We start from the raw sequence: 27,444 nt of genomic DNA, 5'->3' as shown, positions 1-27,444 counted from the left end.
GTGCAGTATACGAACCGGTCAGGATACGAACCGGTCCATATGGGATCTTGGCAATTGGAGGTGGAGGATTAGCCAATTGAGCCATTATGCCAGGCCCCAACACAAGAATCTTAACCTTCAGACTATACTCCTACTCCTAGTGTGTGTATCAGCTTCTAAAAGTGACAAAAGCCATTTGTTCTTTCACTGATTTGTTTACATGTCTTGGCATATGTGGTCTCATCCATGATAATACAATGACGTTTGTTAGAGTGACAGAAAATTGATGACCCAAGGGTACCTTGATTTCTCTGGCCCTGAGTTACGCTTGGCCACAGTTCGTTCAAAGTCATGGCAAATGATGACATAGCTTATCAGTTCTGTGAACTATCGCTAGATCCTGAGCAAAAACCCTCCAAGACTTGCAGTAAATAGTGGTTAATTATGAATTCGGATTGTTTCAAACAGGTATCAATATCTCAAGAATAAATGTAGTTGGTATCACTCCGTGGAGAAGGGTGTGAAAGAGTGCGTGTGTGATAGTAAATTGAAGATAAGAATTTGTCATATCGGGCCCAGCGGCATGGCCTAGCAGCTGAAGTCCTCGCCTTGAACGCCCCAGGATCCCATGTGGGCACCGGTTCTAATCCCGGCAGCTCCACTTCCCATCCAGCTCCCTGCTTGTGGCCTGGGAAGGCGGTCGAGGACGGCCCAAAGCTTTGGGACCCTGTACCCGCGTGGGATGCTCAGAGGAGGTTCCTGGCTCCTGGCTTCGGATCGGCATAGCATCGGCTGTTGCACTCACTTGGTGTGTAAATCATCGGACGGAGGATCTTCCTCTGTGTCTCTCCTCCTCTCTGTATATCTGACTTTCCAATAAATAAATAAATCTTAAAAAAAAAAAGAAACAATTTGTCATATCTTTATGACTAGGGGAAACTAGATGAAATTTTTAAAAAGATTAATTTTATCTGAGAGGCCAAATTACAGAGACGGAGAGGGAGAGATCTTACATCCTCTGGTTCACCGCTTAAATGACTGCAGTGGCCAAAGCTGAGCTGATCTGAAGCCAGGAGCTTCTTCCATGTCTTCCAAAGGGTGCATGGCCCCCAGAACCTGAGCCGTCCTTCACTGCTCTCCCAGGCTATAAGCAGGGAGCAGGGTCGAAGTAGAGGAGCTGGGACTCAAACCAGCACTCAAATGGGTTGCTGGTGCTGCAGGTGGAGTGGAATTTCTAAAGAACCAACACCACCAGAAACTTTGAAAAGGGAGTTTTGGGCCTGGCAGTGTGGCCCAGCTGCTAAAGTCCTCGCCTTGAACGCCCTGGGAACCCATATGGGCGCTGGTTCTGGTCCTGGCAGCTCTACTTCCCATCCAGCTCCCTGCTTGTGGCCTGGGAAAGCAGTCGAGGACGGCCCAAAACTTTGGGACCCTGCACCTGTGTGGGAGACCTAGAAAAAGTTTCTGGATCCTGGCTTCGGATCAGCACAGTGTGTATCGGCTGTTGCGCTCACTTGGGGAGTGAGTCATCAGACGGAAGACCTTCCTCTCGGTCTCTTCTCCTCTTTGTATTGACTTTCCAATAAATAAATCTTAAAAAAAAAAAAGGGAGTTTTATGGAGCAGTTAAAAAAGCATGTTTAACAACACCATCACCAAATGCTGTGGATCTGTATCATTAAATTAAAAAAAAAAACCCAGGATCCAAATTGCTTATCATCTACTTGATTTTAGAAAGTCATATATATTTTTTCTTTTTATTATTAGAAAGTAATATATTTTCATAGGAAGAAACATAAAGGGCAACTTACTGATGCAAAAATGCCATAATGATTACAGCTCCTGGAAGTGTACTGTGAATTATGCTCTACAATCAGCCTGGATTGTCATTAAACTCACAAGATGCTTTTCAGTAATTAAAACATTTTAAAATTAAAACTACACAGCCTTATTACAGCTACATTAGTTGGGTGATTCCACTTAGCATGGCTAATTTGAATTCCTCTGAGGCTTTCCCCCATCCTAGTTGGCAGCCTCAGCCTCAGGAGGGCTGCCTGCTGTACCCAGCACTGACTCCCAGGAAGGAGCATGTTGTGTTTGGGGCTACATAAAAGCTTGAGAGCCATTGCAGGAATCAGTGTTTAGCATAGCAGTTAAGACCTTGCCTGGCCCGCCTCCATCCACATCAGAGTGTCTGGGTCGGAGTTCCAGCTCCACGTCCAATCCAGCCAGCTTCCTGCTCATGCACATATGAGGAGGCCACAGAGGATGGCTCAAGCCTTTGTCTCCCTGTCACCCACGTGGGACACTGGACTAAATTCCAATTTCCCAGCTTCAGCTTGGCCCAACCCCTTTGAGAAGTAGCACATGGAAGTTATCTGTCTGTGTCCATGTCTCTGCTTTTCAAATGAATTATTTAAACTTAGAAACATAAAGGAGACCCACTGCATTGTGAGGTAGCATGGCACAGTGGGGAAATGCCGAGGCCTTGAATGCAGACAGACCAGCCCCACATCCAGCAGTGCTGCTTATGTAAGCCGTCTGACCATTCTAAGGTAAAGGAGTTGGTGATGTCTCATAGGGCCGACAGGATTAAGAGACATAACTTCCTTTTTTTTTTTTAAGATTCATTTATTATTATTCAAAAGTCAGATATACAGAGAGAAGGAGAAGCAGAGAGAAAGATCTTCCATCTGCTGGTTCACTCCCAAATTGGCCACAATGGCCAGAGCTGCACCATTCCAAAGCCTGGAGCCAGGAGTTTCTCCTGGGTCTCCCACATGGATCCAGGGTCCCAAGGCTTTGGGCCGTCCTCGAGTGCTTTCCCAGGCCACAAGCAGGGAGCTTGATGGGAAGCAGGGTTGCCGGGATGCAAATTGCAAGGCAAGGACTTTTGTCACTAAGCTATTGTGTTGGGCCGCCCAGTTCGGTTTTAAAGTAAAAGACTTGACAGAATTGGGTTGGGCTGAATCCAACTGAATTGGGTTGCTAATTTAAATCAGCTTCTCTTTTGGAACATGATTGTTACTTTAGTCTGGTCTCAGATTTCTGAAGGTCCTCAATAACCACTGACTTCCTCAGAGTGGTGATGAGGTTGAATGGCCCAGTGGGACTTCTCAAATACTCCTGATCACTTTCTCTTACTAGAACTGCTCCTGAGGGCCCCAGCCTCCTTCTTAGCAGAATAAATTTATAACCACACTTCCTGTACCATCCCCAATTATTTCTTCAGGGAAATATTTATTGAGACACAGAGAGTGAATTTCATAAAATTGTGTTTGAAAAGTTAAACTTGAGTTAAAATGGTGCTGTGAAATTGTACCTCTTCTCCTCCACTAGAGGGTACCATTTCCTCACATTTTCTCATGAATTCCCTGATGTGGTCTTTTAATGGCTTTGTCATCATCTTAAAAAAAAATATATATATATATATATATATTTAATTACTGCAGTAGTGTATAGTCTATGTGGAATAAGTAGAAAATACCAATAGGCAGAAAGACTAAAAATTTGAAATTCTTCATGGATTTTAGTTGCTGATTTTAACTAGCAATATTGATTTCATAGATTAATAAAGATTATAACTACTATGAAAGTACTTCTAAAGTCCAGTGGAATTAAAATATAAGTTTAACGGGCATTTGGCCTTCTGGTTAAGATGCTGGTTATGACACTCTTCCCATATCAGAATATCTAGGTTTGATGTCTGCCTCCACTCTTGGCTAATGCAACTCCTGGAAGGCCGTGATGGTGGCTCAGGTGATGGGTTCCTGGCCACCCACTTGGGAGACCCGGATTGAATTGTTGGCTCCTCTGCTTTGGTCCAGGGTGCAATATGGACATTAGGGAAGTGAATCAGCCTTTATTTCTATGCCTTTCAAAAAAATAATTATTATTAAGTTTTAAAAAGTGATTTTGGTAAAAAAATTTTCAATGCACTCATACTTTTTTTCATAATATGTATTTTCCACAAACTTTTTGAATTACCCTTATATGGCTGTATCCATCCAGACTTTTTTTTTTGATGGATATATTTATATACATACATACGTATATATATTAGGCCTGGTAATTAAGACACTGTCTAGGATTCCTCCACCCTACATCAGAGTATGTGGGCTCAGTTCCTGACTCCAGTTCCTGGCTCTAACATGCTGCTATGACATAGCCTGGGAGGAACCAGGGAATGACTCAGACAACTGGCTGCCACCAGATGAGCTCTGGTGCCTAGCTGCAGGTCCCTGCCCTCACCCTGGCCTGCCATGGACTCAGGCGAACTCAACTGTCGTACAGGCTCACTGTCTCTCTCCCTCTTGACCTCTTAGATAATTTTTAATGTAAAACAAATGAATAAGTGTATTTATTTTTAAAAGTATAACATAATATAGAAATCTACACTAATCTTAAGTGTAAAACTGAATTTTCACAAATAACACAAGCCATATGGAGAACTAAAACATTAGTTAGACACCTTTGGAAGGACTTTCTCACCACTCCCTGGCACTGCCTCAGCAAAGAACCACTGTCCTGGCGTTTGGTTCACCTGGTTTCTGAAGTACATCAGAAAAATCATGTAGAATGTGCTCTTACGTCTGTTTTTTTTTTTTTTTCATGGAACATGCTAGATTTATCAGTTTTTTTTTTTTAAGATTTATTTTCATTTAATTGTAAGGCAGAGTTAGAGGGGGAGACAGAGAAAAAGATCCTTCATTCACTGATTGACTCCCCATCCTGCACCATCTTTCACTGCTTTCCCAAGCGTGTCAGCAGGGAACTGGATCTGAAGTGAATCAGCCAGGTTGCACTGTGGAGCTCCTATGGTATTCTGGGTTATAGGCAGTGGCTTAACCCACAGTGTGCTGCACCAGTCCCTTTTCAGTGTTTTTATATGTTACTGTATTGTGTGGATCTGTCACAATCTTGTATATCTGGGGTCAGCAGAACTTTATAAAGGTTCAAATAATAAGAATAATACAAAACCTTAATTATTATAATACAACAAGAATACAAAATACAATATAATAACACAGATATTAACAATAATAAGGGGCCATTGCAGTGGCATTGTGCATTAATCCACCATTGTACAGGGTCAGCATCCAATGTGGATGCAGGTTCGAGTTCTAATTGGTCCACTTTCTTTTATTTGTTTATTTATTTAAAAGTTTATTTATTTTTATTGGAAAGGAAGATTTACAGAGAGAAGGAGAGACAGCAATCTTCTGTCCGCTGGTTTATTCCCTAAGTGGCTACAATAGCGGGGGCTGAGCAAATCTGAAGCCAGGAGCCAGGAGCTTCTCCCGGGTCTCCCAGGCGGGCACAGGATACCCAGGCTTATGGACGTTCTCCTCTGCTTTCCCAGGATACAAGCAGGGAAGTGGAGCAGTCAGGACACAACCCGGTGCCCGTATTATCCCAGCACATGCAAGGCGAGGATTTAGCTGCTGAGCCACTGTACCTCTTGCTGCTCTGCTTTCCCTATGCCTCTCTCCCTCCCTCTGTAACCCTATCTTTCAAATAAATAAATCTGTTACACAGAGAAACATGCTTAAATTATTTTTAAATGTAGGTTTTGTGGACCATCCTGTGCCTGTCAGACTACCAAGCTCTGTCACTGTAGCTCCAGTACAAGCAGCAGCAGCATACACCTCATATATCCTCATGGCCGGATCCCAACAAGACTTCGTGTATGAAGAGTGAGGGCTGGGCCGCATTTGGCAATAGCTGCCAACTACTGGTTTCTTCTTTTTTTAAAAAAAGTCAAAATCATATCATATCATGTAATTCAATTTTTTTTTTTTAAAGATTTTTATAAGTAGCCTATATAGGGCCCAGCACGGTGGCGCAGTGGTTAAAGTCCTCGCCTTGCACGCCCGGGATCCCATATGGGCGCCAGTTCTAATCCCGGCAACCCCACTTCCCATCCAGCTCCCTGCCTGTGGCCTGGGAAGGCAGTCAAGGACAGCCCAAAGCTTTGGGAACCTGCACCCGCATGGGAGACCTGGAAGAGGCTCCTGGCTTCGGATCGGCATAGCATCGGCCGTTGTGGTCACTTGGGGAGTGAATCATCGGGCGGAAGATCTTCCTCTCTGTCTCTCCTCTCTGTATATCCGCCTTTCCAATAAAAAAATAATAAAAATAAATCTTTAAAAAAAAATAAATCTTTAAAAAAAATTTTTAAAAAATAGCCTATATAGCTTGTCATTTCCTTGTTTAAAAAAAAGTTTCATGAAGTGAAGTGACAGCTGGGAATTTTCTTTTTTTCTTGTAGTCTCTGGCAAACATAGATGAAGTTGTGAACAAAATTCGCCTGAAAATCAGGTAAGTAAATACAATGTGATTTTTGTATTGTTGATTTAATTTATCACATCCTAAATCATATTTTATGTTTGTGAGGACTTCGGACTGTCAGGTTTTCTGTAGATGGTAGCTTTTAGGAAAATAATGATTTTTTTTCTAAGTTTCCATATGAGCATTTTGGTGAGAGACTTGATTCTTTGACTAGTCAGCAATTAACTTGTACAAAGGGAAAGAAGCTATAACAGGTAGAATTTATTTAAAGCAGGTACAGCTAATTACAAAAGGGGACAAAAGATTCTTTAAGTGTTTTTTTTGTTTGTTTGTTTTTACTGTATCTACTTGCTGCTTTTTTTTTTTTAAGATTTATTTATTTTTATTGGAGAGTCAGATTTACAGAGGGAAGGAAAGATAGAAAAATCCTCCATCTACTGCTTCCCTCCTTAAAAGGCTGCAACAGCGGGAACTGATCTAATCTGATCTGAAGACAGGGGCTTCTTCCAGTTCTCCTGTGAAGGTGCAGGGTCCCAGGCATGGGGCCGTCCTGCGCTGCCTTCCCAGCTGGCTCGCAGAGAGCTGGCGGCGCAGCTGACTTGAAGCAGTGTCCATGTCGGATGCTGGCACTGCGCGGTGGAGGATTAGCTGATCGATCGTGGTGCCGGGCCCCTCGCTGCTGTTCTGTACGTTTGTGCTGGGATGTGAATGAACCATCCCTGTCCTTTCTGTCTTTATGGCAGCAGCTCAGATTCAGCTGGCAAATACATTTGTTTGAAAAATGTTTTTCTATCCCTCGTGAATATTGCTTTGTTTTCTGTGTCCCCAAGGTCTAGATAAAGGGATGTACACATGTCTTGCCTTGTTTACATCCCAGCTGACAGTGTCACGTCTGCCTTGGCTTTGGGTAATGACCCAGTACTACACATGGCAGCTAGAGCAGGATGTCATTGTCCAGGCTGGTCATCAGGTGTCCTTCTCGCCCAGTAGCTGCTTGTCTGCATTTAGATTTCTAGTTTCAGCACATGATTAGTACTAAGGATCTGCTGATTATAGAAACAGGTCATTACTTCAGAAACAATTATGAGGGATTTTTATTTGTTTTTAACTTTTGATAAGGAAAGGCATTACTTTTGAATTCAGGAAGTTGCGGGTTTTTTTGGTGTTTTTGTTTTTGTTTTGCACATCACTGTGTCTTCCAGTGAGATAGCTTTAACTGTAGGAACACACTGTTCCACTGTGCCGTAGGAAGCACAGAAAAGCTTCCTTTCGCTGCGGCAGACCTTAGCTGGGACGGTCCCAGCAGACACCACTAACGCGTTCAGGGGGACAGAAATGGAAATCCCCTACGATCAAACAGCAGCAGCAGCAACAACAACAAACCCAAACCAACCCACCGGCTAACTACTGTTTTCTACTCTGTTCCCTCCATACTCTAAGTGGATTTGTCAAGTGAGTGGTGGAGTCTTACTGGTGTAAGTGGCTTTGGTTGAGGAGCCAGGAGCAAGGGCCTGTCCAACCCCTGGACTGTGTGGTCAGAGACCAGAGGGGAAACACTGACTTTGGCCATCGCCCTGGCTCCTTGTCCCTCTTCAGGTCTCTGAGGAAGTTACTGAGGGAGGCATATGGTGTGGGGCAATTTTAATTCCTGATCTGTTCTGGTAGTTTCTACAGCTTGGTGTTATTCCTGATTGACTCCATGAGAAGCTCCACAGGTTTGTTTCCTCCTGGGGTACTGAGGATTATTGTGAACCGAGGCTTTTTTTTTTTTTTTTTTAAGATTTATCTAATTTTATTGGAAAGACAGTGATACAGAGAGGAAGAGCTTCCATCCACTGGTTCACTCCCCAGGTAGCCACAACAGAGCTGGGCCCGTCTGAAGCCAGGAGCCAGGAGTCTCCTCTAGGTCTTCCACATGGGTGCAGGTTCCCAAAGCTTTGGGCCGTCCTCGACTGCTTTTCCAGGCCATAAGCAGGGAGCTGGATGGGAAGTGGAGCAGCTGGAACTTGAACTGGTACCCACACTGGATCCTGGCACATGCAAAGCAAGGACTCTAGCCACTAAGCTGCCACACTGGCAGAGGGCAGGGAGGGTGCTTTCCTCTTCGAGCCCTTTTTTGAAACATACAACTTACTGGTCTGCTCTGGTCTGATGGCAGTGTTGTTGCTGCCTGCTGTGGGTTGGGCCCCAATCTTTCCTCTTATCGTTCAGACTTTGGTTTTTCTGCGTAAGTAGGTGTAGTCCACAGAGGTTCATGCACAGTTTACTAACTTTGTAAAGACAATTTGAATGATTTGTATTCTCCCACTGTTTTCCTAGGAGACTGGATGACAATATTCGAACTGTTGTGAGAGGTCAGACAAATGTGGGGCAGGATGGCAGGCAGGTAAGTAACCGATTTCTCTGTGTTAAATTACACTCCCCTGTTGTCCTCATGACTCATGGCCAGGTGACCATGCTGCTGATCTGCCTTCTTGCCAAGCACTTTTTTACTGATCTGTCCCAGTTACAGCAGAAAACACACGGACTTACCTTCTCATAGCAAGAGTGTGGGCTATCCAGGCCAGCCCTGGGTTGTGAACCCAGGATCACCCAGGGTTATGGGCGGGCAGATCTGCAGAGCCAAATGAGAGAACTAAAGTGTCAGGCATCTCCCATGGCCTCCTTTCTTTGTAACTCGTGGCTAAATAAGATTACTGTTTTGTTGTTAGGGTTTGACTTTTCCTTTGTTGCTACAAAAGATAGTCATCTGAGAGAGCAATGGTTCCTCACACCTGTCTTTGTGTGCAGTGTAGATTTGTTTGGGGAGACCTACAGTTCTGTTTGGGTCCCGCTAAGGAAGGCTGTTGGAAGGGAACAAAGCGGGGAGAGAGCATGTGGGAAGGAGCTGTGCTTCAGTAACCAGGGCCATCTGGTATCCGTTAACCATTTTCCTTTTCTTTCAGAATCTGTTCCTCTGTTGAGGCATCATATTTCAGAAATTGCTATCCTAACAGAAATGCTGAGTGTGCCTTTTTTAGTCATCTTTTCCCTTTTCAGTACCAATTCAGCTAGGTCAAGGGTGACATTGTAATATCTTCTGTTCTATTATTTGTTCTCCTGGACATATTTTAGTATAGTTAGTTTATGACAGTGTTCTGCTGTCTAGATTTGGGGTGAAGAAAAGGGGAGTATCATCCCTGGAGGATTCCACTGGTCTTCAGTAGGCCTCTTCCCACCGCTGGTGGCTCAGGGTGGCCCGAGCCTCTTTCTTCGATGTTTTCAATTTTATCCAGTTTCCTCTCCTGAGCTCATGACTGCCTGTACTTCCCCTCCTAGTAGTCCTGTTGTTGTCATCATCAGTGTTTCTTTGTCAATCTGTTAGATCCATGAGTCGAGTCCTGTTTCCTGGTCTCTCACAGGGTACCTCGTTCTTACTGTGTGTTTTTGTCTGTTAGGGTTCCCCAGGAAGTGCTATGTGGCTGGCAGATGAGACCCCGGAAATGGGGCTCTGTGACGTAATACAGAGTGACTGGCCTAGCTGTTAAGCCACAGTTCGGACGCCTGCATCCTGTGTAAGAGTGGCTGAGTGCGCTTCCCAGCTCCAGCTCCCGATTTCAGCTTCTTGATAATGTACACTTTGCAGGAGCGATAGCCCAAGAAATTGGGCTATCATCCAGGAAGACCTGGATGTAGTTCCTGGTTCCCAGTCAGAAGTGAAGCAGCCAGGACTTTACCCAGTGCCCATATTAACTTGCTATGCCGCAGCTCTGGCCCCACTCATACTTACTATGTTGAAGTATTTTCTTCTTCCTTTCTTTCTCTTGATAGCTGTATTTCAAAAGTTCACTGGTTTTAGGGCACCTCAATTGCAGCTACTTTTGTGGGACTCTATTTACCTCATGTGCATATGCCAAAGGAATCAATTTCGGAACTGTTGGTGACTTAAAACTCCTCTGTTTTGCATGCCCCAGATGGCTCCAGTGTCCTCTCAGATGGGTGATCTCTGCCTTTAAACCCCATAGTCCTGGGCTTGTATTTTTCCCCTTGACTTATCATCCTGTCCCCTTAGCTAATTCTAAGCTCCTTGACAAAACTGTGTGCTTCTTTTTTTTTTTTTTAAATATAGACTTATTTTTTTTTTTTAATTGCAAAGTGAGATATACAGAAAGGAGGAGAGACACAGAGGAAGATCTTCTGTCTGATGATTCACTCCCCAAGTGGCCTCAACGGCCAGTGCTATGCCGATCCAAAACCAGGAGCCAGGAACTTCCTCCAGGTCTCCCATGTGGGTTGCAGGGTCCCAAAGCTTTGGGCCATCCTCAACTGCTTTCCCAGGCCACAAGCAGGGAGCTGGATGGGAAGTGGAGCTGCCAGGATTAGAACTGGCGCCCATATGAGATCCCAGCGCATTCAAGGCGAGGACTTCAGCTGCTAGGCCACACCGCCAGGCCCAGCTGTGTGTTTCTTACCTATGTGTAAGACACCAAACTACATGCAAAACGACATCATACTCACCTGTGTTGAGTGTTTGGTCTCTAAGATGGCTTGATCACTGTAAAAGTCATTTACTGTATCAGAGCATTTTGATTACTGTGTGGCCTCCTTTAAATTGGTTTAAAGCTTGATTGGTGCATGGTTAGCCCCAGTTTACTATAGTTTGGAATGATAACATAACTTTCTGTGTGATTCAGCCTTCATTTTGAGCAGCACACCAGACACTTTCAAATACTGAGGAAAGTCTCAGGTTTTTACAATCCCAAGAATGTGAAATGGCGGTGAATCATGCAGGAGGACTCCTCCTTGGGTCACGTCCCGTGGATCCCTGTCTTGCAGTTATTTACGTTCCGATCTGCGGGTCACCAAGTGGCAGCTTGGGATTGTCAAGCCCGGCCAGACAGGCTGCAGGAACGTCGGGGTCCCCCACCTCCGCGTATTAATAGGTTACAGGTTGCTGTAGCAGAGCAGGTCATATTTCAGAGAGCGAGACCACATTCTCAAGAATGTTTAGATAGCATTTCAATCTGTGATGGAATTTTGTATTCGTCTCCTTAGAACCCAGACAGAAAGGAAACCCAGAAGAAATAATTGCTTTTCCTGTCATCCCTGCCATCTGTCTTTTCCAACAGTTTGTAATGCAAACTGAAGTGGCTTTTTTTTTTTCTTTTCCTTCCAGAGAGCTTTTGGGTCCTGTCCTTGTCACCTTGTAGAGATGAAAGCTTTCCTCTGCAGCCTTGGCTGGCTGCTGGTGGCTTGCTGAAGGGAGTGACTATTTGACTGGCACTTACTTGGGAGAATTATGGATGTTCCAAAATACTGAGTTTATAAATCAAGAGGCCCCATGTCACCCTTTTCCCTGGAACACAGGAAAAGTGTGCCTTGGGAGTTTCTCGACCTTCTGACGAGTACTCAACAGGAAAGTGGCAGGACAGACAGAAGGAAGCCTTGCTCACCATCAGCCCAAACGGATGTGCTTTTTAATCTGCATAGGCAAGGGGAAAGTTTTTAGTGCGTAGCCAGCGTATCTATCCTCTGCTTTCTCCCAGGCCACAAGCAGGGAGCTGGATCAGAAGTGGAGCAGCTAGGACACGAACAATTGTCTATATGGGGTATTGGTGCTAGTGGAGGAGGCTTTGACCAGCCCCTCAATATATCTTAAAACACATTTTTAAACAAAAAAGTTCTTTTTTGGAAAGCCATGTATCTGACTCAGAAATTACTTGGTTGAGAGAGGGGATACTTCAGAACTGGAAAACATGGGAAAGTTGTTTCTTAAAATTTTTGCGGTACCCTCTGCTTGCTTAGCACTCTGCTGAACGTTGTGGGAGTCGTGGCTTGTTGGCCCCTCCTGGTGGCGGCGGAGAGGGGATGGCAGCTTGAGTTGGTCTGGACAGCGGTCCCTTCTCACCCAATTGTGATGCTGTTGAAAAGTTAGTAGGCACTGAGAGCTCCCTCTTTTTATCTGCTGAAGTCATCAGCCAGAACCTTTCATTAAATGCCCACTTAAAAAAAAAAAGATTTATGTATTTTTATTACAAAGTCAGCTATACAGAGAGGAGGAGAGATAGAAGAAGATCTTCCGTCCGATGAATCACTCCTCAAGTGACCACAACGGCCAGTGCTGCGCCAGTCCGGAGCCAGGAGCCAGGAACTTCCTCCAGGTCTCCCACATGGGTGCAGGATCCCAAAACTTTGGGCCATCCTTGACTGCTTTTGCAGGCAACAAGCAGGGAGCTGGATGGGAAGTGAAGCAGCTGGGACACGAACCAGCGCCCATATTGGATCCTGGTGCATGCATGGTGAGGACTCTAGCCACTAGGCCATGGCGCTGGACCCAAATGCCCACATTTTTGAAACTTTGTAGATGAATTCAGTTTAACACAGCCCATCATACCATAGGCTATACAAATATATACAGCTTCCCAAGAATTAAACTGGACAGCTGGAAGGAAGGTAGAAAGAGGCCAACACGGTATCCCCGCCTTTCTCCTTTCAAGAGGCACCCCATCTCCGGCTCTCTCCCAGAAGGTGATTATCTCTTTCCCCCTCTTTCTATGTTCACCTAGCAACTTTGCAAATTAAACTTCTCTGTCTGCAGTGGGAAGGAGGGAAGAAAAGGAAATTAGAGGAAGAATTTTGGAGTGACCACACCTTGACTGCTCCCTAGTAAGTGCTGAATCACCAAGAGTGGCTCAGCCCTGGGGTTTCTGTCTCATGGGCGGAGCTTGGCTGCGGTGCTGCTGGTTCTTTGTTCAGAGCAAGAAGAAGGTTGGGAGGGGAAGAGACTTGTACTCGCCAGCTTTGAATTGGAAAAACTCTCCCCAAAATGCTGAATTGGAAAAAAAATGGTACGTAGGTATAATACAGCCTTCTGCCCAGTTCAGGAAGCCTTGTATAACATCTCTGAGCTTCCATTCCTATTACTTCTGCGGTCCACAGGGCAAGGTATCCCAGTTTGGTACAACTTCAGTAGTAACAAACTTCCTTCTTGGACTGGGCTAGTAACTTTGACCTCATTGTGACTTCTGGTTGATCTGAGTTCTGCCAGTTGGACCAATGTAATCCTAATACTTTTCCCTTATTATAGCTCCTGAAGTTTAAAATAAGTATTATGTTTCTTTCTAAATGTTATTTTTTCCCCCTCTGGTCGGACCATTCTTCATTTCTCCATCTTCATGATATAATTTCCAGACCTTTTTGTCTTGCCGGTTACCATGTTCTGGATGGCAGTCTCTCAGCATCCCTCTTCAGATGCAGTTCCCAGGGGTGGGTACATGTGTATGAGCGTACTGTGCTGGACCGTTCACCCCTTTGGTGTGGGCTGGATTCATTAGCTTGGGAACTGGCAGGTGGTACAAAAAGTCTCCCTGAAATTAATTGTACATTCTTGTATGGATACACATTTCTGCAAAGAAGATTTCTGATTTTTCTAGATTCTGTAAGTTGTCCAGTTTGCAAAATTTGAACGTCTTGTGCTTTAAACATTGTTCTTCCATCACCTTTGATCTAGTAAAAAAATTTTTTTTTTAATTTATTTTGTATTTGAAAGAATTATAGAGAGAAAAAGAGAGAGAATTTTCTATCTCTGGCTCCCTCCTTAAATGATCACAATGGTTAGGACTGAGATAGTCCAAATTCAGGAGCCAGGAGCCTCTTTGGGGTCTTCTACTTATGTGCAGGGACCCAAGCACTTAAGCCATTCTCTGTTGCTGGATGGGAAATATAGCAGCCAGGACTTGGAACAGGTGCCTGAGTCTGGGATGCAGGAATGCTAGCACTGCAAGTGGAAGCTTAGCCCACTGTGCCATGCCACTGTCCCACTGTCCCCTGCTGGTGAAACTTTTGAAAGGCACATCACACTATTGGCTTTTACTGAGTTGGCAGTCACCTGAAATCGTCCCTGCATCAAGAGTGCAAACAGATGACCAGAGAGCCAAACAAGTAATCAGGTCAAGCATCCGGGGTTGCATCCACAGATATCCACTGGGAGAATGCATGTCCTCTCCAAAGGGAACAGCCACAGATCAGTTTGACAACTGTCAGTTTCAGTGCAGACATGGAGTTGTCAGAGCTATCAGTTTTTTTTCAAAAGAATCCAGAAATCCAGACTTCATGTGACTCTCCCAGTTTTTAAATGTTGGCTTCGTATCCTTCACCAACACTGCGTAGGCCAAACAAAACACATCTGTGGGTCAAGATTTTGCTCCATTGCCTCAGGTCTTTTTTCATATGAACTTCATTTAAACTTTCTCTTCCTCTTTTGCCCACAAGATTCTTCCAAATGAAGTGCCAGACTGTGTGTGTCTCTTGCTTCATCTCTTCCTGCCGTGTTTGATGGGATTGGCCCAGCCCGTTGAGACCTGTCAGAATCATGACACCCTGGCTATTTTGTCAATAGTGAATTTGTCAGGCTTGTCTTCTCTGTTTCCATGTAAGTTGCAGGTGGAAAGTTAGATGGAGATGAGCTCCCACTGTGCTGCCTGCCTGCCGTTGGTTTAGTTACAGGCTTTCTATTCTCATTCCCCCTTTGATAAAAGTACCAGGCTCAGAAAACACCTAAATCTTTCTTTTTAAAATATAGCCTTATGGCTACACAGTTTTGGTGTTTTTTTTTTTTAAGATTTATTTTATTAGTAGTATTAGTATTAGTTTTAGTATTAGTATTAGTTTTATTTATTGGAAAGGCAGATGTACAGAGAGGAAATATACAGAAAAGATCTTCCATTCGCTGGTTCACTCCCCAAGTGGCCCCAACAGCCAGAGCTAAGCTGATCTGAAGCCAGGAGCTTCTTCCGGGTCTCCCACACAGGTGCAGGGTCCCAAGGCTTTGGCCCATGCTGGACTGCTTTCCCAGGCCACAGGCAGGGAGCTGGATGGGAAGTAGAGCAGCTGGGATATGAAACAGTGCCTGTATAGAGTGCCAGCACCACAGATGGAGGCTTAGCCTGCTGTGTCATGGTACTGACCCCTGTTTTATTTTTTAAAATCTTGAGAATGCCTATAGAGAACACTAAGCTTCAGAAATTTGTAAGGCCTGGAAAGGACCGAGCACAGTCTGTGGGAAGGGCTCGCCATCATTCTTCGACCTGTGGTGCCAAGGTCACAGTTGACCTTCCTTTACTTGAGACGTTGAATCAAAGGGAATGTTCAGCCTTGGTTGCTTGGCACCTGGATGGGATGCTAGTGTTATTATTTGTATTATTTATTTTTATTGCAAAATCATATATATAGAGAGAGAAGAGAGACAGAAATATCTTCTGTCCGATGATTAAATCCACAAATGACTGCAACGGGCAGTGCTGTGCCAATCCGAAGCCAGGAGCCAAGAACTTCTTCCAGGTCTCCATGTGGGTGCAGGATCCCAAGGCTTTGGGCCGTCCTCCACTGCTTTCCCAGGTCACAAGCAGGGAGCTGGTTGGGACACGTGGGCTGCTGAAATTAGAATCAGCGCCCTTATGGTATCCTGGTGCATTTAAGGCTAGGACTTTAGCTGCTAGGCCACTGTGCTGGGCCCGCAATTTTTTGTTTTTAAAGATTTATTTTATTTTTATCACAAAGTCAAATACACCTAGAGAAGTAAAGACAGAGAGGAAAGATCTTCCATCTGATGATTCATTCCCCAAGTACCACAACGGCAGTGCTGTGCCAATCTGAAGGCAGGAACCAGGAAATTCCTCTGGGTCTCCCACACGGGTGCAGGGTCCCAAGGCTTTGGGCTGTCTCTGCTGCTTTCCCAGGCCACAAGCAGGGAGCTGGATGGGAAGTGGGACTGTTCAAGGCGAGGACTTTAGCTGCTAGGCCACAGCGCTGGGCCTGCATTTTTTTTTTAATGGGAAATTCCAGACATCATCTGCCTTGGTTTTCTTTTCTTTTCTTTTTCTTTTTTGTTTCTTTTTTTTTATTATTGCCAAGTTAGATATACAGAAAGGAGGAGAGACACAGAAGAAGATCTTCCGTCCGATGAGTCACTCCCCAACTGGTCACAATGGCCCAAGCTGAGCCAATCTGAAGCCAGGAGCCAGGAGTTTCTTCAGGGTCTCCTGTGCCTGTGCAGGGTCCCAAGGCTTTGGGCTGTCCTCGGCTGCTTTCCCGGGCCACAAGCAGGGAGCTGGATGGGAAGTGGGGCTGCCTTGATTAGAACCTGTGACCATATAGGATCCTGGTGTGTGCAAAGCGAGGACTTTTGTTGCTAGAGTATTGCGCCAGACCCGATAGAGCATTTTTTTTTTAAATTCTTTTATTTTGGTAATCTTTATGTAGTTGATTAGGGCACAAAGGTTCAAGGGCTACAGAAAAGTGGCTAAGACCATTGTTTCCACATTAACATATATATTTTTTTCTCTATCGGGGTAAGGGAAGAGATAAAGGGATAAGCCCCACCCAGCCTCCCACCCATCCCAGGTCCCTGACGTGGGGCATTCTCCAAGGGTCCTGCTCATGCAGATTTTTTTTTAAAGATATATTTTATTATTTTTATCGGAAAGGCGGATATACAGAGAGGAAAGACAGAGAGGAAGATCTTCCGTCCGATGATTTCACTTCCCAGGCGGCCGCAACGGCTAGAGGCCAATCCGAAGCCAGGAGCCTCTTCTGGGTCTCCCACGCGGGTGCAGGATCCCAAAGCTTTGGGCCGTCCTCTACTACTTTCCCAGGCCACAGGCAGGGAGCTGGATGGGAAGCGGGGCTGCCGGGATTAGAACCGGCGCCCATATGGGATCCCGGGCATGCAAGGCGAGGACCTTAACTACTGCGCCATTGCGCTGAGCCCCATGCAGTTTTAATAGTTTAACAGTTCTGAATTGCTGTCAATAGGGCAATTTTAAATCATTTCAGTGTTAAATTTCTTGGGACACTTTCTTTCCCCATATTGTTCTGAACTTTAATACGTTTTTTTTTTCCTGAGAGACACAGTATATTAACACAAATTAGCTCTAGCATTTTAAATTTTTGTATTCAGTGCCTTATAATAGAGGTGCTCTCCCTTGGGAAAAGTAATCCCATCCTATTTTTTTATTTGTTTTAATGAAAGTTAGCAAACCCAGTTGTCTGTTTGCTGCCTGACCTTAGGGACACAAGTCCCATCATCTGTAACAGGATTATTGAAAAGAGAGTTTAGGAACACACAGCCAGGCAGGAGCACTGAGGCTCAGTGTTCATGTGAGGAAATCAGCCCTCTCTGGGAACAAGAAAGGGAAGACGAGTGTAACCTTGGCCATATACTTGTTTCCCTGATTAAAAAGGACATCACAGTCTTGGTTTAAATTAAGATCTCCACATCCAAAGAGGATAATGGCATTCATCCCCCTGGTGCCTGTTCTGGCAGTTCCCCCATTCATCTTGCTTTGGATTGCCCATAGTTTCAACTTTCGTAAGGAAAATTCCATCCTGCATTTGAGGTTGTGCCTTCTGGGTCTCAGGTCCCAGACGCCGGAAGTCGTTCAGCTAGGTCTGAACAATGGATGGGAATTTAAAGCCTTGTCCTTGTGTCAGAACATGACCTGCCTCTCCTCCTGCCTCCTTCATTTGTGGGGTTAAGTGTTTGTGGTGTGGTGGTTCTGTCAGCATTACCATTTTTAAAGTCCTATTTTCAGGCATCTTAGGTAGCTGAAAATGTCCTGTAGCTCTAGTTTGAACTCTTAGGAGATGAATTTTGTAAAATCAGAGATAGTGCTGTTTTAGTATGTTTTGGTTTGATGTTTTATAGGTGTCTATATTAAAGCTCTTGAATACACAAGAAACATTTTGTTCTGTGTTGGTATTGCCTCACATGCCACAATATCTGATTTCTGTCTCCACATTGTATCTTGGATTCTTTGAATATACACTGTGTTTTTCTATATTCTTATGCTTGATAATCTGACATACAGAAACTAGGCAAAATCCATTAGTGCATACATACATATCAGAGAGAAGGAGAGAGAGATCTTCTATCTACTGGTTTGTTCTCCAAATGGCTGCAACAGCTGAGACCAGGATCTAGGAGATTCTTCCAGGTCTCCAATGTGGTTGGTAGAGTCCAAATATTTGGACTCCAGTGTTTTTCCTAGGCCATGATCAGGGAACTGGATGGGGAGTGGGACATGAACTGATGTCTGTATGGAATGCCAACATTAACAAGTTACAGCTTTACTTACTATGCCACAACACTGCCCCCAACACCACCACTGTTGAAACAGCTCTCGGTTGGAAGGGAGATGTTTGTTGTGGAGATATACCTACTGACAAGTAGATTTAACTCTCAAAGCAGGAGAGCAGGTGAGCTGTGGAGTCTTTACACTGTCTTAGACCTGACTCCAGCCCTGTCTTCTTGTCATCCTTGAACTATTCCTCTCTCCCAATCATCTGGGAACTGGAAGGATAGAAAGCTTGATGTTCCCCTCTGCTTCTTCCTTTTTTTTTTTTTTTAAGATTTATTTATTTTTGTTGAAAAGGCAGATTTACAGAGAAAAGGAGAGACATAGAGAAAGATCATCCAGCTACTGGTTCACTCTCCAAACGACCTCATTGGCTAGAGCTGAGCCAACCCGAAGCCGGGAGCCAGTAGCATTTCCTCCAGGTCTCTCACACAAGTGCAGGGTCCCAAGGGCCACCCCCTGCTGCTTTCCCAGACCACAAGCAGGGAGCTGGAGGGGGAAGTGGAACAGCCAGGATACACAGTGGTACCCACATGGGATATGATGCTTGGAGGTGGAAGATTAACCATCCATAGCTCCTGCTATTTTTCCAGTAACACCAGTATCACACTAGGCCAAGATCTGCTTTTGTTAAGTCATGAACCTTCACTTTATTATTTTCACTGACTACTTGGAGGTTCTGATGACCTTTGTAGTTTTCTGATGATTAAATTAACATGTTGTGGGAAGATTTGTGTATCACGTGTCGTTCCTGTAGTTTCCCAGATCACTAGAATCAAGAATGTACTGTTTTTTTGTTTTGTTTTGTTTTGTGTTGTTTTTTTTTTCTATTGGAAAGTCAGATATACGGAGAGAAGGAAAGGCAGAGAGGAAGATCTTCTATCCAATGGTTCACTCCCCTAGTGGCCACAATGGCTGGAGTTGAGCCAATTCAAAGCCAAGTGCCAGGAGCTTCTTCCGAATCTACCATGTGAGTACAGGGTCCCAGGCCACAAGCAGGGAGCTGGGTGGGAGGTGAGGACGCTGGGATTAGAACTGGCACCCATATGGGATCCCAGTGTGTGCAAGGTGAGGACTTTAGTCACTAGCTACCATGTGAGGCCCTATAATATGTTTTTCTTGACTGATTCGGTGTAAGCAGGCATATTTTGACTTGCTTTTGTGAAACATGCATTTTAAGTCATTTATTTTTATCTATATTGCTAACATTTTATTACAATATAAATGTTCTTGCATTTTATAAAGTGTTGTTACATACATTACTTTATTTCCATCTCACAAATAAGTAAGTTATCTCATGTAGATGTTGGTCTTTCCTTTTCCTTTTTACAGCTCAAGAGGTAGACTTTTTTCTTTTTTTTTTGTTAAGACATATTAGTTTTATTGGAGGAAAATTTACAGAGAGAAGGAGATACAGAAAGTTCTTCCACTGGTTCACTCCCCAAGTGGCCACAGTGGCTGGAACGGAGCCAATCTGAAACAAGAAGCCAAGATTTTCTCATGGGTCTCCCACATGGGTGGGCTCAGGGTCCCAAGGCTTTGGGCCGTCCTCTACTGCTTTCCCAAGCCACAAACGGGGAGCTGGATGGGAAGTGGAGCCATTAAGACATTAACTGGTGCCCACATGGGATCCCTGCATATGCAAGGTGAGGATTTAGCCACTGAGCCATTACATCCAATCGCTTTTTTTTTTAAGATTTGCTTATTTTTATTGGAGATGCAGATTTACAGAGAGGAGAGACAGAGATTCTCCTTCCACTGCTTCACTCCCCAAATGCCCTCAACAGCTGAAATTGAGCCAGTGTGAAGCCAGGAGGCCCAAGCTACTTCTGGGTCTCCCATGTGGGTGCAGGTTCCCAAGGCTTTGGGCCATCTTTTACTGCTTTCCCAGGCCACAAGCAGGGAACAAGGTGGAAGTAGAGCAGCTGGGAGATGAACTGATACATGGGAGCTGGTATATCACATGGGATACGAGTGCCTGCGGGGGGAGCGAGGAGGCGGACGGTTTGAAGATTAGCCTACTGAGCTATTGTGTTGGGCCTGAAGAGGTAGACTCTTAACTGGTTTTTGATGTGCCTAGAATCACTCTCAGTAAATTAATCACACAGATCCATATTTTATGATGTCCAGTAGGCTACTTCCTTGTCCCTGTAAAGTTCTCTTATTCACTCTCTTACCTTCTCTTTTATTTTGTTTACTTCTAAGGCAGAATTACAGAAAGAGTACAAGACAGAGACAGACAGATCTCCTGTGTGATTATACCCTCCCCAAAAGGCCACATTGACTAGGGCCTGGTCAAACTAAAGCTAGAAGCGTGAAACTCCATCTGGGTATCCCGTGTGGGTGGTCAGAGCCCAGTTACTTGGGCCACTGCCTGCTGCTTTCCCAGGCACATTAGCTGGGAGCTGAATTGGAAGTGGTCTGGACATGAGCCAGCACTCAAATGGATATTGGCATTGCAAGTAGCAACTTAACTGGCTGTGCCACAACATTGCCTCCTCCGCCCCCCAAATTATCTTTTTAAGCAGTAAATGAACATTCTGAAGACTTACTGATTTATTTGAAAATCTATTAGGCAGAAAGGAAAAAAGGGAGGGAAAGAGGGAGAGAGCTGGGCCATTCTGAAGCTAGGAGCCAGGAGCTTCTTCCAGTCTCACACATGGGTGGCTGGATCCCAAGCACTTGCTCCATCCTCTGCTGCTTCCCTGGTTCCTTAGCAGGGAACTGAATCAGAAGTTGAGCAGCTGGGACTTGAACCCAGTGTCCATATGGAGTAGCTGTGTGGCAGGTGGCAGCTATATCTAATACATCTCTCAGAGCCCCACTGACATTTTAACACAGATTTGGAAGTTACCTCTGTCATTACAGGACTTGAAAAGTTAACTGATTTACAGGGGAACCCAGGCAGTGCTAGTGGCCGCATAATCAGCTGGCTCTCCCTCAGCATACTGAGGAAACTAGATCAAGAAAATAACTCAAGAATGAAAAGGGGAGGGCCCGCCGCTGTGGCCTAGTGGTTAAAGTCCTTGCCTTGAATGCCTGGGATCCCATATGGGTGCTGGTTCTAATCCTAACAGCTCCACTTCCCGTCTAGCTCCCTGCCTGTGGCCTGGGAAGGCAGTCAAGGATGGCCCAAAGCCTTGGGACTCTGCACTCATGTGGAAGACCTGGAGGAAGTTCCTGGCTCCTGGCTTTGGATTGGCACAGCACTGGCTGTTACGATCACTTGGGGAGTGAATCATCAGACGAAAGATCTTCCTCTCTCTCTCTCCTCCTCTCTGTATATCTGACTTTGTAATAAAAATAAATAAAAATAAAAAAATAATGAAAAGTGGAGCACATACCTGTAGTACCAAACATGCAGAAGCCCCTGAGATCCAGGAGACTAAGAGAGACAGAGGAAAGCATCCAGATAGCACCTCCAGTTTTCCCCAGCCCAACAGACATTGGGTGCTGGAAGGTATCTCCAGAAACCCCTGCTGGGACACCCCAAGTTACCACAGACAGACATTCTCTCCTGATCGAAGACCACTGCGGTAGATGAATCCTGTTAAGAGGCTAAAATTAGAAGTCACAGTCAGATGCAGGGAATGAGGATGGAGTAAGTAACCTCTAACTTGGCAATGGGAAGTCTTCGCTATTTGTGGAAAGTAGTCCTTTGTTTAAGCTTGGACAAATCATTCCTGGAAATGTGCTCCATTTCCTCAAGGATTGAATTTCTGTACCTTTATTTCGGCAGAAGACGCCGAGCCGTTTCCTTCAGTATTTCCTTTGCTTTTGCCATTCGGAGTTGTTGCTTTCAGTGTGCGCCTCCTCAAGGGTTCCACTTCATCAAAGGAAGCTGTGCGTGAATGCATTCCCCACCCTTGGCTGTGTCAGCGCTGGCACAGTCCGAGTTTGGGGTGATAACAGATATAAGCAGAACTTTAAAATGTAAATGTTTAGTCTTGTTTGGGCAGTGCTGAATTTGCATCCCAGTGCTTCTTGTGATTTTAACTCCTGGCTTGTCTCCTAAAAAACAATAAAAATGAGCTCTTGGGTTTGCATTGCCAATGCATCTGGATTGCGTGAATCATAAATAAAAGTAACTTACGTGGAACAGTACATCTTAATAAATAAGGTGAGAATGACTCCCTTTGCTTTTTACATTCTTTAGGTTTGCACATTTGGAAAGAAATGCGTAGTTTAAATAAAGCCCCCTTATCCTCAGAGTTTCTGAAGGAATTAGTGTTAACAGTAACGATCCTTGTCTGCTGAGTGCCCGTCTGGCTGCTGCCCAGGGTTGCCAGAGCCAGAAGGTACCTGCGGTGTCGGAGGACACAGAGGGGCGTGGGGCTGTGAGAGTCTTGCAGCCTCTGCTATTGTTTGGCATCAGCTTGGAGAATCAGATGCCCTGTTGCTGTAGCTGAGACTTGTTTAAGCGCCTTTGCTTCAGCTGGAGAGGCCCTGTTTCCATAGCAACAGCTCTCTGTGTTGCCACATTGGCCAGTAGTTTCAAAAGAAGGGACTTTCCATAAACGGAAACTACTTAGCCCTGGGTGTTCACCTTCAGCGGCGTCTGCTTAGGGCTCCTATGGTGGGGCAGCCCTCATCCCTGCTTTTGCTGTCTAGAGGAGTCTCTTTACTTACCAGATGATGCTGAGCAAGTCTTTATTCCAACCCCTTGTGATCATTCTCATCTTACAGTCATTTATATTTCATATAAGTTCTTCAAAGACATGGCCCCTGTTTAGTGACCTTTTTCTTTCAGTAACTAGCATGGGATATAGAGTAGACATTCTCTTTTTATGAAGGGTTGAACCAGAATTTTAGGCTTTTTCTGTAGACGATTTTGATTCTCCCATGTGAAAGCCATTCTTCTGAGTATGCCTGTGTATGTTGAACTTCATCAGCATCCTCAGAGAGCTCTAGGACCGGCAGACTTTGACTATTAGAGGGAAAGTTTCATTCGAGAAAGCACTCTCCATCTGGGAGATTGCGCTAAGGATCCTGGTTGCTATTTAGGGAATTCCTTTTTTTTTTTAAGATTTATTTATTTTTATTGGAAAGTCAGATTTACAGATAGAAGGAGAGTTAGAGAGGAAGATCCTCCAGCTGCTGATTCACCCCCCCAAGTGGCCACAACGGTTAGAGCTGAGCCAGTCTGAAGCCAGGAGCTTCTTCCAGGTCTCCCACGTGGGTGCAGGGTCCCAAGGCTTTGGGTTGTCCTCTGTTGCCATCCCAGGCCACAAGCAGGGAGCTGGATGGGAAGAGGAGCCCCCGGGACACAAGCTGGCACCTATATGGGATCCCAGTGGTTACAAGATAAAGATTTAACCACTAGGCATCCACGCCAGGCTCAGGCAGCTCCTTTGATGAGTTCAGTGTTTCATATACTGAGGAGTCTCTTAGTTTCAGAACACAAAAATTCCAATTGAAACACTCTTAAACAGAAATGTCCAGTTTTGGAGGAGAGGTTGAGTCGTCTGGCAGTAGGGAGAGTGAGTCTCAGGTGGGTTTGGCAAACGACTGCAGCTGTGGGCTGGAACAGTGCTCAACCACTGTCTCTCCAGGTCTCTGTGCTCTGGTTTCAGCACCTTTGCCTGGAGACCAGCTTCCTGCCATGACTGGGGAAGCTCACTGCTGCTACCACCAGAAATTCTGGTTTGGGAAATGTCACAAGAAAACTGGTCTCTAGGCCTGACTTTGGATTGGTTCAGCTCTAACCGTTGTGGTCGCCTGGTGAGTGAACCAGCTGATGGAAGATCTTCCTCTCTGTATCTCTTCCTCTCTTTATAACTGATTTTCCAATAAAAATAAAATAAATCTTTTGAAAAAAAAAAAAAAGGAAACTGGTCTGGCCTAGCTCAGGTCTAGTGTAACCCTTGTACAGCAGACTCCATAAGTACCTGGTGCAAGGAGTATTTGTAAGAGGAAGTCTACAGTTCCAAAGATGTTCAGTACTATTTGCTGTATTCCTAACAAAAAGCTCTGAGGGCAGCTGGTTCTGTGGCATAGCAGGTGTTGGCATCCAGATGGACACTGTTTCAAAACCCAGCTGTTTCATTTTCAGTCCAGTTCTCTGCTGAAGTACCTGGGAAGACAGTGGATGCTGGGCCAAGTGCTTTGGCCTGACCCAGCCCCAACTATTTGGGGAATGAACTAGCAGGTGGAAAATTCTCTCTCTCTCTCTCTCTGTATAACTCTGACATTCAAATAAAAACATCTTATTTGATTTTTAGAAAGATTTGTTTGTGTTTATTTAAAGGCAGATTTTATAGGAAGAAAAGAAGAGAGAGAGAGAGATCTACCATCCACTGGTTCACTCTCCACATAGCCAGAGCAGTTGCCAGAGCTGAGCAGACCCGAAACCCGGAGCCAGGGGCTTCTTCTGGATCTCAAACATAGTGGGCTCAGGGTCCCAAGGATTTGGGCCATCTTCCATGGTTTTCCCAGGCCACAAGCAGGGAGCTGGTGGGAAATGGAGCAGAGCAGGTGGGATTCTAACTAGCACTCATATGACAGGTCCACAGGAGAGGATTAGCTTTCTATACCACTGTATCAGTCTCCATATAAAATAAACATGTTTTTAAGTCTCCAAGGAAAGTGACTGGATTTTGTTTGTTCCCCAAGATTAAGCAGTTTGGTGGGGAGGTCACATCCGTTAGTGGAAAGGCCAAGCTTTGAATCTCAGTCTGCTGGTTCAAAATTCCTTGCTTTTAACTAGAGAATGTGCTACCTTTCCATACAGCAGAAAAGGGAAGCATAACACAGATGTAATGTTGGAAAAGAAAAATGGTAACCAAATAGTAGGGAAAGCTGTAACCTTAATTTTTTTTCAAGGAATAGTCTAAAACTATAGCAGTTGTTCTGAAAACGAACAGCCCTTCCTCCTTCCTGCAGGGACAAGAAATGAGATCTCTGTTTAAAATCTCTGACACACTGCCTGCGGACTCAAAGGATAAAGGCAACGTAAGCTTAGGAGCAAACAGCGAAATGAGATGCATTTTTAAGAACCACTGGAGATGTTTACTTCTCAAAACATCTTTGTTGGATCAGAGCCTCTCTAGCTACAAAGGGGGCAAGTGACAGTTTTGCAAGGGGGATAAAAAAGAAAAAGAAAAGAAAAAAGGGAAAGAAGAACGCAGTGGAGTCTGCGCCAGGTCCCATGCTGCTTATCTTCCGTGTGCGTGACCTGGGTTGCTTTGTGAGCCTGTTCAGAGTCTACTTCAGGAGGCAAGGAAAATTAAGGGGAATGGTTACAGTTGGTGATTGCACAGAAATACACAGCTACTGTAATTGGTTTTCTAGGCTAGCTCAGTGGGTTGCTTTGCATCTCCTGGTTACAGAATTTGAGGTGCTGTGGAGGGCCATTCCAGTAACTGCCTCTTAATACCACCCTCACTTGCAGGCTGTGGCCACGCTCCAGTTCTCAATTCCGGAACTCTGGGTAGACACAGAAACTCAGGGCAGATTGAAAGCAGACATTTTGGGTCTGTTTGTTCTGTTTTTAATCCACATATAGCTTGGAATGGAAAAGCAGCCACATTTTATTTTAGAGTCTAGGGACAGTGCCAAGATGTTTCTTTCAGTGCGTTTTCTGATTATCCATGTAGTAAGAATGCTTTAATATTTTTTTAAAAAATAAAATTGCTTCCCATTGTAGATCTTGTGATGCTACCAAGTGAAAAGCTCTCTTCCCCCTGTGTTGTTATGAGAGGTTTATGATCACGTGTGTGTGTGTGTGTGTGTGTGTGTGCACATGTGTGCGGGTGTGTGCATGTGCTGAAATGGATGTGCTTGATAGAGTGGGTACTTTGGGGAACGCTTTTTGACTCTGGAAAAGAAATTACATTGGATTTCTCCAACTTTAGTACATGGTTATAATAAGCAAAGTATTCCTGCCTGAGAAAAGTCTGGCAGACAGTTTATCTTTCTTGAAGACTGTGAAATGTGAGAGTGTGCAAGGCTTCCTTGTTTGCCGGAGGAGCAGCACGGTACTCTCAGCACAGACAGCCCTGGAAGCATGCCAGAGGAGGGGTAAGCGAGAAAGGGGGCTAGGGACCCTCTCTCTGAAAAGGGATTGTGCCTACTTCTTCAAACTTTGGATCTCAGGCGACAAGCTGGCCCCTTATGCCAGCTCTTAGCCAAATCCTCTGTGCCTTTGTGTATGTGAGTAGAAGACAGCCATTGTCATTCCATCAACACATAACACAACACCACCTGCAGTATTCCAGAACTCCATGCCAGCCACGCCAATGTTGGTCCTTTCTAGTGGTCAGTTGCCTGCAGAAGCCTCAAGTGCTTTCTTTCAAAGTTTTTAGAAAGTTCTAGTGGGTTTGGAATGCAGTATCTCAAACCAGTGCCCATTTGCCGTCATAACCCCAAGTCCTGAAGATGGGTTGTTGATTTCTAGTTCACCACCACCATCACAGTCTCTTGAACATGTCCCCTTTTCCTGTCTTCCCTGGCTTAGTAAATGGAACCATTCACTATTCACCATTCACCGACCTTTCAAGCCAAAACCTAGGAGTGATTCAGAACCTTCTCTTGCCTTTATTACCCAGATGTAGTTCATCAGTGACTCCTGAAGGTTTTATCCTCACGTAAACCCTTGTTTCCCAGGCACAAGATCTACCTGCCTTGTTTGTAGCCGGACAACAGCAGCAGCTTCCCACCAGGTCTTTCTCTGTTGTTTTCACTCTTTCCTCTGTACAAGCCTTTTACCGCAGAGCACCCAGCATGGGCTTTTGTACATACAAACCGTATGCCAGTTCCTGGTTTAAAACTCTTGTAGTTTCTTGTGGCACTTAGCCCAGAATCCTCTTGCTTCTTACCATGCCTTTGAGGCCCTCCATGCCCGGGCTCCTGCCTCCTTCCACATTATTCCAGACTACTTTCTACCCTGAGTGTGACACTATGATCTACTGCCTCTCTTTTTGGTCTCCAGAACACTGAGATTTTTTTGGTGTCTGTGTCTTCTCCATGCCTGTGGTTTCAGTTCATCCAACATTTTTTTTTTTAAAGAGACTTCCTCTGGCCACAGTTTACCACCACATTCCTATCACTCTGCTTAATTCTTT

General features: G+C 44.8%; 1 protein-coding gene across 3 annotated transcripts in view; it reads left to right on the top strand.

Moving 5' to 3' along the window:
• The window catches only part of VPS53 (VPS53 subunit of GARP complex), a 136,107-nt gene that overhangs the window by 8,436 nt on the left and 100,227 nt on the right, over positions 1-27,444 (top strand). For all 3 annotated transcript variants that reach the window (XM_041000211.1, XM_041000210.1, XM_041000212.1), the window contains exons 3-4: positions 6,250-6,299; positions 8,589-8,655. In XM_041000211.1, coding sequence (XP_040856145.1) covers positions 6,250-6,299; positions 8,589-8,655 — 117 coding nt within the window. The remainder of the gene's footprint in view (positions 1-6,249; positions 6,300-8,588; positions 8,656-27,444) is intronic.

The sequence above is a fragment of the Ochotona curzoniae genome, unplaced genomic scaffold (genome assembly GCF_017591425.1).
Source record: "Ochotona curzoniae isolate NIBS_2020 unplaced genomic scaffold, NIBS_Ocur_1.0 scaffold_2453, whole genome shotgun sequence".
NCBI classification, from domain to species: domain Eukaryota; kingdom Metazoa; phylum Chordata; class Mammalia; order Lagomorpha; family Ochotonidae; genus Ochotona; species Ochotona curzoniae.
The sequence above is the reverse complement of the archived record's forward strand: the minus strand, read 5'-3'. Positions and strand labels throughout refer to the sequence as shown.